The sequence below is a fragment of the Dendrobates tinctorius genome, unplaced genomic scaffold, assembly GCF_039654945.1.
Source record: "Dendrobates tinctorius isolate UK_male_01 unplaced genomic scaffold, ASM3965494v1 ptg000044l, whole genome shotgun sequence".
In the NCBI taxonomy this organism is placed as follows: Eukaryota; Metazoa; Chordata; class Amphibia; order Anura; family Dendrobatidae; genus Dendrobates; species Dendrobates tinctorius.
The window spans coordinates 12,687,272-12,697,500 of record NW_027361712.1 but is presented as its reverse complement, the minus strand read 5'-3'; the positions used below and the strand labels follow the sequence as shown (position 1 = coordinate 12,697,500).

The 10,229-nt window shown below is 40.2% G+C and overlaps 1 protein-coding gene across 2 annotated transcripts in view; it reads left to right on the top strand.

The window, feature by feature from the left end:
- AUH (AU RNA binding methylglutaconyl-CoA hydratase) overlaps nt 1–931 on the top strand; it is a 379,877-nt gene extending 378,946 nt beyond the window's left edge. For both annotated transcript variants that reach the window (XM_073575340.1, XM_073575339.1), the window contains one exon: nt 370–931. In XM_073575340.1, coding sequence (XP_073431441.1) covers nt 370–447 — 78 coding nt within the window. In that variant the 3' untranslated portion in view covers nt 448–931. The remainder of the gene's footprint in view (nt 1–369) is intronic.
- Nucleotides 932–10,229: the final 9,298 nt, after the last annotated feature.

Below are 10,229 nucleotides of genomic sequence, written 5' to 3'. Positions count from 1 at the left end.
CCTTTTGTTTTCCCTTTTTTTTTTTTTTAATAACAAAAAATGATGGACAACTCTGCAAGAATTCACTGTACTTTGCCTGTTAGACCAACCCCTAACACACCTGAAAGGAATGCTTTGGGGGATGTGGGTTGGGAAGATCTGCACCCCTGTGAACCAGAGAGAATTCTGGAAAAATAGAGGTGGAAATTGGAGGCATTGAGGTTAGATGTGTTTCTACTTGCTATGATGTGTCTCAGATACCAGGTGGTGATACCGAGCATGCACCTATTTTTAATATGTAATACATGAGGACCAAGTGCATTATGGGCACCCATTTTTTTAAATTACATTCTTAGTTTCCTATAATATTTGTTTTTCCTTCTTGTACAGGTTATCCCAACAAAGGATAGGCTTGAAGGCTTACTAGCATTTAAGGAAAAAAGGCCGCCGCGTTTCAAAGGAGAATAAGAAAACACAATGCCTTTCCCAAGAATAGGATTGAAAGGGAAGTGTCATGGGGACCTTCTTTCTGTTGCTTGCCTCAGTTTGTGGAATTTCACAACCATGGAAATTGGAGTAAATATTGAAAACATTACGGCATCTGGAATATGCCCATACATGTACCTGTTTGAAGTATGTGTTTCAGATCATTTTGATAGTCGCTGAGAGCCTGTGCCTAATGCACTGTCACTCATTTGCCTGTTTCTAAGTTACTTGAAATGTGGGAGACATCAGCAGCAAACACTAGAACATTTCAGAGCTACACAATGGCAAGCTTTTGTTTTTTGTTTTTTTTTGCTTTAGCAGCATTGTATGTAATGAAACTGTACACATAGAATGTCAAAGTAATGTGAAATAAAGCCATAGAAATGATTACTCATATCAATGACAATGCATTTTCAGTAAATAACACAATCAGATGTATGAATCAATAAAACTATTATACTGGAAAGTGTGGAATTGTGGATTAAATGCAATGTAACTAATCAGAAATATTCAATTAGTAAAAACAATCCGGCAGATTGACTATTGTAAGTGCTCCGCTACTCTCTGTTTGAACTGCTTGTCTTAGTCGAAAAGGGAATGGGACTTTGTGAGGAGGACATTACTTGTCTGGAATGGGGATATGGCTTAAAGGGGTTTTCCAGGTTTGGCAAGAAAGTTTTCAGTCTCTGTATGACAATACGCGCGACGTTAGGATTCTCCGGTGCTAGTGGCGAGAACAAGTATGTGATATGGAAATTTTCAACCACATTTCGACAAAAAGGCCATGGCCTTGCTCTAGCCACCACCCACTCCTGGTACTGGCACCAGAGAATCCTAACATCACGTGTCATGCGTGTTGTGAGGCTTCATAAATCTGCCTTCACATAAAGTGACTACAGACTTTTGTGCCAAACCTGGACAACCCTTTTAAGGTGCATCAATCCTTGCAAAAATTTTGCCAAAACTAATAGTGTAATATGAATACACCAAACTAATAATCTAGTATGAACATCATACTTTTGGTTAACTTTCAGATGGTCTAAGTTTACATTATCTATATATTTAGACAGGAATAGTAAAGCTGTGGCTACCCGGCAACCTTTGCCAACACACCTGTCCAAGGGCCATAGTTCGCTATGTGTCGCTACTGCAGGCAGCACAATACACGTGAATGGCATCGCATTAAGACTTCAAGGGTATTGCAATCATGACACTCAAGTCGCAAAAAGTCCAACTATGTCAGATTTTCTAAAATTAATACAGTAAAAAACGGTAGCAGTATTTCCCAGCCCAGGTCTCAGAACTAATGCAGGATGCAGCAAACCCATATAGTAAAGATGGAATCAACACAGGAGCAAAATACTGGAGGCAACCACTCACAACCTACCAAAGAATGGATGGGGTGATTCACAGTATCTGGCTTACAGTCTATTAGTGATGCCCTTACTATTGTCTGCACCCTGAAAAATGACATGTAAAAAAATATAATATATGAGGTATCGGTCAAAATTTTGGCCAAGATATGCAAGCTCGCAACCCACGTCAAGGGTCCAAAAGCAAAGCCACCAAAAGAGGAATTAAAAAATCCTGAAAAATTCAAAAATTAACACAGCAGGGTGCAGCTAAGCCCAGCATTTTTTGCCTTTGTAAACTAGGGTGTCTGTTCCTAATCTAATAATATGGGCATCAGTAATAGGCTGTGAGCAAGACAGTAAGTAATAAGTACCGTATGTACTCGAGTATAAGTTGACCCGAGTATAAGCCGACCCCCCCCTAATTTTGCCACACAAAAAATGGGAAAACGTATTGACTTGAGTATAAGCCTAGGGTGGACAATGCAGCAGCTACTGGTAAATTTAAAAAATAAAAAGATACCAATAAAAGTAAAATTGAGACATCAGTAGGTTAAATGTTTTTGAATATCCATATTGAATCAGCAGCCCCACATAATGCTCCATACAGTTCATGATAGCCCCATAAGATGCTCCATACAAAATACATGCCATATAATGCTGCACAAAGGTTAATAATGGCCCCATAAGATGCTACATAGAATAATATGCCCCATATAATGCTCCATAAAGGTTATGGCCTCATAAAATGCTCCATAGAATAATATGCCCCATATGCGGCTCCATAAAGGTTATGGCCCCATAAGCTGTTCCATAGATTATGCCCCCATAAGATGCTCCATAGATTATGCCCCCATAGGCTGCCCCCATAAGAGTCTCCATAGATTATGCCCCCATATGCTGCCTCCATAAGATGCTCCATAGATTATGCCCCCATATGCTGCTCTCATAAAATGCTCCATAGATTATGCCCCCATATGCTGCCCCCATAAGATGCTCTATAGATTATGCCCCCATATGCTGCCCCCATAAGATGCTCTATAGATTATGCCCCCATATGCTGCCCCCATAAGATGCTCCATAGATTATGCCCCTATATGCTGCCCCCATAAAATGCTCCATAGATTATGCCCCCATGTGCTGCCACTGATGCTGCTTTTAAAAATAAAAAAAATGACATACTCACCTCTCCGTCGCTGGGGCCAGGTGCCGGTGTCACTGCTGGCACCTGAGATATTCACCTGTCCCCCGGTCCATCACTGCTTGCTGTTGTCTGGCACGTCATCTGTCAGTGACATTCAGACTGCAGGGGGCGCGGCGCACACTAACCACATCACTGTGCCCTCTGCTATCTAAACGTCACTGACAGAGGACAGATCAGACAGCAGCAAGCAGCGATGGACCCCGGAAAGGTGAATATCGCTATACTTACCCGTCCTGGCACGGTCTCTGCAACCCCCAGCTTCTCCGCGATCTCCCTTCCTGCCTTCAGCGGTCACGTGGTACCGCTCATTAAACTCACGAATATGCACATATTCATGAGTTTAATGAGCGGTACCATGTGACCGCTGAAGGAAGGAAGGGAGATCGCAGAGAAGTTGGGGGCTGCAGAGACCGTGCCAGGATTGGTAAGTATGACCTGACACCCCTGCCTGCCCTCCGACCCCCTTGTGTATATGACTTGAATATGAGCCGAGAGGGGGACTTTCAGCCCAAAAAAATGGGCTGAAAATCTCGGCTTATATTCGAGTACATACGGTAAGTAATCGCCCCCTCAAGGGATTGTGAGTTTTTGTCTCATCAGTATTTTGCACCTCTGTTGCCGCAATCTATACTACATGGGTTTGCTGCTTCCTGATCGTGCATTAGATCTGAGACCTGGGTAGGTAAACCCTGCTGCTCCTTCTTTGCTGTGTCAATTCTTGAATTTTTGGAGGATTTTTTTCTTTTTCTTTTTGTGGCTTTATTTTCAATTTGTATGTCAGATTTTCTGCAGATAGTCCAAGAAAGATACAGGATCCAGCTTCCTGTATAAAAAAAAAAAGGTTGAAGTGAATTCCAACCAGATATTCTGCAACCTACTTGTGGTGGTCTCTGTAACCTCTGGGGCACAAAGCGCCGCCATTCACTTGTATCGTGCTGCGATGTAGGCCATAACGCTGCAGTTCTATATTTTAGACCTCACACTACAGATTTAAATATAACTGCACTTGCATTAGCTTTCTAGTCATCCAGAGATAAGCTTTTTGGAAAACGTGACATTAGGTAAGGTCAAAAATGTGCTTTTTTATTGAGTTTTATATTGAAAATAGAAATAATAAACGTGTGTGGTATAAGCAACTATTGAATAACCCAAATCCTCTTCTGAGCATATCTGTTATTCCACAATAATAACAGAGTACAGTAGTAATTCATGTATGTGAAGGCCACCATGCTAGATGCATGAAACGTACCATATTAAGTGGGAGCCTGCAAAGAAATCGCTTGACTCCATCTATATCGACACAAAGAAAAACATTTTCCTATGTTCTATAGTTATTAATTCCATCTGGCTTATAATGATAGCTTAGCACATAAATAAAGTTTGTATCCTTCACCTTTAATTATATTCCAAAATAATGCGAACATTTCATTAAAATGACCCTGTGTATAAACAATTGTAGTATACACCAATCAGCCAAAAGATTAAAACCTAATATTGTGTTGGATCCCCTTGTGCTACTAAAAGCTCTGATTCATTGAGGCTGGACTCCATAAGACCTCTGGAAGTGACCAATGTTTTCTGACACAATAATAGCAGTAGGGAATACATCGTCTGAAATATGAAATTTAAATTTATTGTAAGATTTGTGTAAAAAAAATGAAAAAAAAAAAATCTGCAGTTGAAAAAGAAAAACAGATTAGGAAAAAAATCAAATGTTTCTATATCTGCTTATAATTATTAACAAATAATATAGATGACACTTTTGCCTATAAGTTATGAGGTGTGGATCTTCATGGATAGCACTTGTCTTTTTGGCTCCTCTCACAGATTCTCAATTTAAATTGAAATCAGGGGAATTTGACATGCCGAGCCAACCCATTTGATGTTTTGTCAAGTCCCTCTATCCATTCCCGAACAATTTTGCAGTTTAAGGCTACAGTCACACGCTCAGGATTTGGTCAGTATTTTACCTCAGTATTTATAAGTCAAAACCAGGATTGGGACAATCAGAGGAAAAGTCTAATAGAAACACATCACCACTTCTGTATTTATTACCCACTTCTGGTTTTGGCTTACAGATACTGAGGTGAAATACTGACTCAATAATGATAGTGTGAATGTGGCCTAGTGGAGAGGATTCTCCTGGAAGAAGGCACCACCATTAGGGAATATTGTACTATGAAGCTGTATACCTGCTTTGCAACAATATTTAGGTAGGTATCACTATTAAAGGGATTGTCCTGTCTAAAAATGAAAAGTCTGCAGACACTCTATGTAACTGCAGACTTGTAAGTCCTCACATTGCGCGCTGTGAAGAATCTCCCGGCCAGAGTCCGACTAGTCTGTTTCCGGTGCGCTCAATACGAGCACATTGTGCAAGGCCGGAAATAGTCTAGTCGGGTTCTGGCCGAGAGTATGCATATCGCATATGTGTAATCACTGTTCCTGGCACTGACACCAGAGAATCCTTATAGCGTGCAATGTGAGGACTCACAAGTCTGCAATCACATAGAGCTTGTCATTTTAGACCAGACCTTTAATGATAGGCTTGTAGTTAATGTTGAAAATTACATAAATTCGTTTAGTTCCCAATAATCTAATCTTTCACAGTAGTAAACCGTCTTAGGCTATTGTGCCCACAGTAGCGTTTTAAACCTGACACAAAACCGGACTCCTTTCCAAAAAACGCGCGTTTTTTACCGCGCTTTTTTTTTATTCGTTTTCTGCGCGTTTTTTATGCGTTTTTTTTCCGCGCGTCTTCAGGACCATAGGAAATAGCTAAAAACGCAGACTAAGCCGCAAAATTAATGAGCATGCTGCGTTTTTAGCCGCTAAGCGTTTCCTTAGCGGTAAAAAACGCATCCATTGGCACAAAAAGGCCAAAAAGCATTAAAATGATTGGGAAGCTTCTTTTAAGCGTTTTTGAAGCGGTTTGATCCCTAAAAACGCTTAAAAAATGCTTAAACGCTACTGTGGGCGCACAGCCTTATAGTTATTTACATGATTTCAGTTTTTCCACTTTGTCGAAAACAGTACTTCACCTTAGACCAGTTGCTCTCAAGACTCCATGCTGATGTAGACTTCAATCGATCTTTCCCTCCTGATTCAAACAGCACCATAAAATGAACGCACACTTTTCTTCAATACACTTCTAACTACCGTAACTAAGCCCCTTTACTTCAAAAGAGATTATATACCACAATTATGATTCCAATAGTTTTTCACCAAACTCTGCTGCAGCATTATCTTGAATAACTGTGCTTACAAGGAGATGATGCTGGACATAGGGAACACAAAAAGAAATATACTACGTAAATCCAGATCCTGTTACACAGCCTTCTCCTTCAAGCTTTGCATGCCATGGCAGTCTCTGAGTGCAGCATTGAAAGTGCGTGGTATGCTGTTCCATGCGATTGCAGGATGCTGATAAACTGCCGTGGCTGCCTCCCATGACTGTGTTGTGCTTCCATGAAGACAAGCCTGAGGCTGGTTTTCATAGGAGACTTGAGATTTTTACGATCTACTGAATACCATGCTATTACAGCATATAGTATAAGTTGTCAGTCGATTGCAGATTCACAAAAAAACAAAGAAAAATAGATAAAAAGTTTTTTAAATGAAATATAAAAATTTGCGTAACCTTCCCTTTACCCCATAAAAAAGAAAGGAATTTTTTTTTTTAAAGATATGTAGTATTGCTGCATCTGTAAAAGTCAAATCTGTCAAAATTTAAAATTAATTAAACCGATTGATAAAATAAAAAAAATCGAAACGCCAGAATTGAACTGGTTACAGTTCCATCAAAGGGAATTCAATTTAAAGAAATGTTGGCCCTAATTCATCAAAGCAATTTTGCTTGAATTCTAAGATTTAAAAAGTCACAAAATTTTGCAACGTTTGCCATTTTCACTCCAGTTTTGACCAACACTGACAAAATGGCTGTGGCGATGCCGGCACATCAAGTTGATGATGAACTTTGGCGTGCCTTACTGGAGAAAGATTTTTGTCGAGGCACACGGAGATGCCATGCCACTTTTCAGATACTCCTGACTCATTGAGGTTTGTGCCTCATAATAAATCGGGAGCCTCTAATTTCAGCATGCCCCCTCATCAAGACTGGTGTGATCAACACATGAGTTTATCAATAAAGTTTTATCAAAGAAAAGTAACAGGAAATATGTAAACAAATCAGATTTATTTAAAATATGATATACCAAATAAAGACATGGACTGAACTGTAGCAGTAAAAACAACAACATTAATGTAAAAAAGAAATGCAAGTAACCTAATTTAGCTAATTTGTGCAGAAATGTTTCAGAAAATCTGCAACATCAAAAGCTCACCAAATACTTATCGTAGGAACTTGGCATAAAGGTCACTGCAAGACTGCAAAAAAACAAATACTATAGGAAGAAATACAAATGTATGTAATTCATAATGGTGTCATATTTAAACCCTTGGTGTTGAAACCTTAAAATTAATTATATCTAGGTCAGAGTTCACAGAATAATCCTATTCAATCGATTATATTTTCTATCTGCCCTGCCAACATATTGATAACTGCAACCACAGTGTAGCAGATAAACCACATTAATAGTATCACAACTGATATGTTCCCCAGTCTCATAGATCTTATTGATAAGATTTTACCAGAGAAATTTGTACAACAAATGAAACCAGATCAAGAAATTCCTGTTTTATAAGTAGCTAAATTTTTAAGAGATGCTAAACAAATAGGGAGAATTTTTTTTTATAAAACCTGGGATATTTTAAAATGGACAGAATTTGGGGACCATTAATACCTAAAGACCGAAAACAGTCTATAGATCACTTGGTCCAGAGTTTTTTGCTAGATAGTAAAGAAGTATTTATTATGGACCCTTGATATAACCAACAAAAACCCCACACATATGGTGCACTCGGGGAATTAGGAAGAGATCCTAAGCAGGTATAGTTAAAATTATTTTTTATTCAATATATAATTTTCAAAAACAAGAACATGAAAAAAGTAAAATGCCGTAAAGGGACACCAAGCAATAAGTGAGGTAAGTCAAAATACGCAAGGAGGCCAAGGGGGTAAATACACGTATGATAACTCCCCCTATGAAGTAAGAAGATAAATATACCCCGAAATGTAGTGTTTAATAATAGTACATTAACTTGGCACCACCTGGGAACAGGTAAGTGATTTAGCAATCAATGGAATATAACTTACAAATGTTATCTAGACTAATAGTATATTTGCTATAATAGTTGTAACAAAGCTATCCAATGAATACAAAGTAGGGAGAAATAATAAAGGTATATTGCCAGTAAACAGGTGGCCACGAGAATATGTTCTGTGCCCTCTCACCCCGACGCGTGTTTCGCTCCCAGCTTCTTCTGCCGTCTGGAAGTGCTCAATTGTGGAGCTGCTCTGTCTTGTGATAGTGGGAATGGCAGAGTACTGCACATCCACCTCCTATTCAAATTTTATACCATTGGGCAGGGAAGAAAAAATAATTTGCATTTTTGCCACCAAGATTGTGTGTGAGCCCCAAGTTTTACATTTTCACACTGGGATAATGGGTAAAACGGCACCAAAATTTGTCCCACAATTTTTGCTGAGCGTGGAAATACCCCATATGTGGCTGTACAGTACTACTTTGCCATACGGAGAGACTCGGGAGGGACGGAGCGCTATTTGCCTCCTGGAGCGCAGATTTTCCTAGACTAGTTTGCAGATTCCATATAAAGAGCCTCTTAAGTGCTAGAAAAGCAGAATCCCCCCTCACGTGACCACATTTTGGAAATTATAACATTTTGGGAATTATATACAGATGTAGTGATGATTTTGACTCCATGGGTGTTTTCCAGAAATGGGCAGCAGTGGATTTTGCTGAATGAAAATTGCAAACTGCCATTGTAGTGACCAGTATGTTGTAGTGACAAGTATGTTATGCCCAGCTCTTATCACTACAGAAATGCCAAACATGTGGGCGCTAAGCGTTGTTTAGGCACACTTGGGCTCAGAAGGGAGGGGGGCATTTGGATTTGAGAGCGCAGAATTTGCTGAATTTCTTTTGCGGAGCGAGGAGCCATTTAGCTTTTCCAGAGCCTTTGTGCTACCAGTAACATGGAAGCCTCCTTTATTTCCATTAACAGATGACAGACCTGAGCAAGGGCTTGCTTTTTTTGTGGATTGAGTTGAAGCTTTTATTGGGAACATTTTACATAACGTTTGGGATCTCATTTATCCGGCTCTTTACGCTGAGCACTTACTTTGGAAGTGTGTCCTGCATGTGAAGACTTCCGGGGCAAAGACCGCGCTGGAAAATACCGGCGCTTGCGCAGTAGCGATTTATATGCTTTGCCCACAGTTGGGCAAAGCATACTGCACAGGTGCCGGGGCCTTTACATTGCGCAAGCGCGGAAACCAACAGTGTCTGTGGTATTCACAGACGAAGATTACGTGAAGCAAGCCGAGGAGGTGGGGGGGAGAAGACTCCTAAGCCACGCCCATCGGACCAGACCGCGGCGATTTGCATGCACCCACAACAAGCTAAAAAAGGTATTTATGCCTCAAAGGTGCGGGGTCGGGGGGAGTCAAAGGCCCGACTAGAATCCTTATGGGACGCACAATTTAGTGATATCTTTACATGATATCACTAAATATAGGTGACAGATTCCCTTTAAATGTGAAAGCTGGGTCATTGCAGGTTGTGAGCTTTCCTTAAGAGATGAGTATGGTGATGCACATGAGAAATCTTGGAGGCAATTGGATGAGCAACATACAGGAGCAGAGAAGAGAAGGACATCTTGTGTTGAGTTTAGATTGTGTGTGGGAAGATATCCGTGGATTAGTTTCAAGATGTATAGGGGACACATTATGGATAGCCTTGTAGATCAGTTAGTAGTTGGATTTGTTGAGGAAATTGAAGAGATTTGCAGAGGGGAGAGCTGGAGGAGTGGCAAGGGGAGAGGTGGATTAATTGTGCAGCACCATTAAGGATGGACTACATAGGTACGAGAGTGCTATTTGGGAAGCCATAGCTTCGGATACTGTAGTAGTCAAGGAAGTAGATGATGAAGGCATGTACTAATATTTTATTAGATTGAGGGTTGAGGAAGAGATGAATTCAGAAAATACTTTTGAGTTGGAGGCAGCAGGAGGTGGTAAGGGCTTGGATTTCTGGTTTGAAGGACACAGCAGAGATGCACTTGTGAGA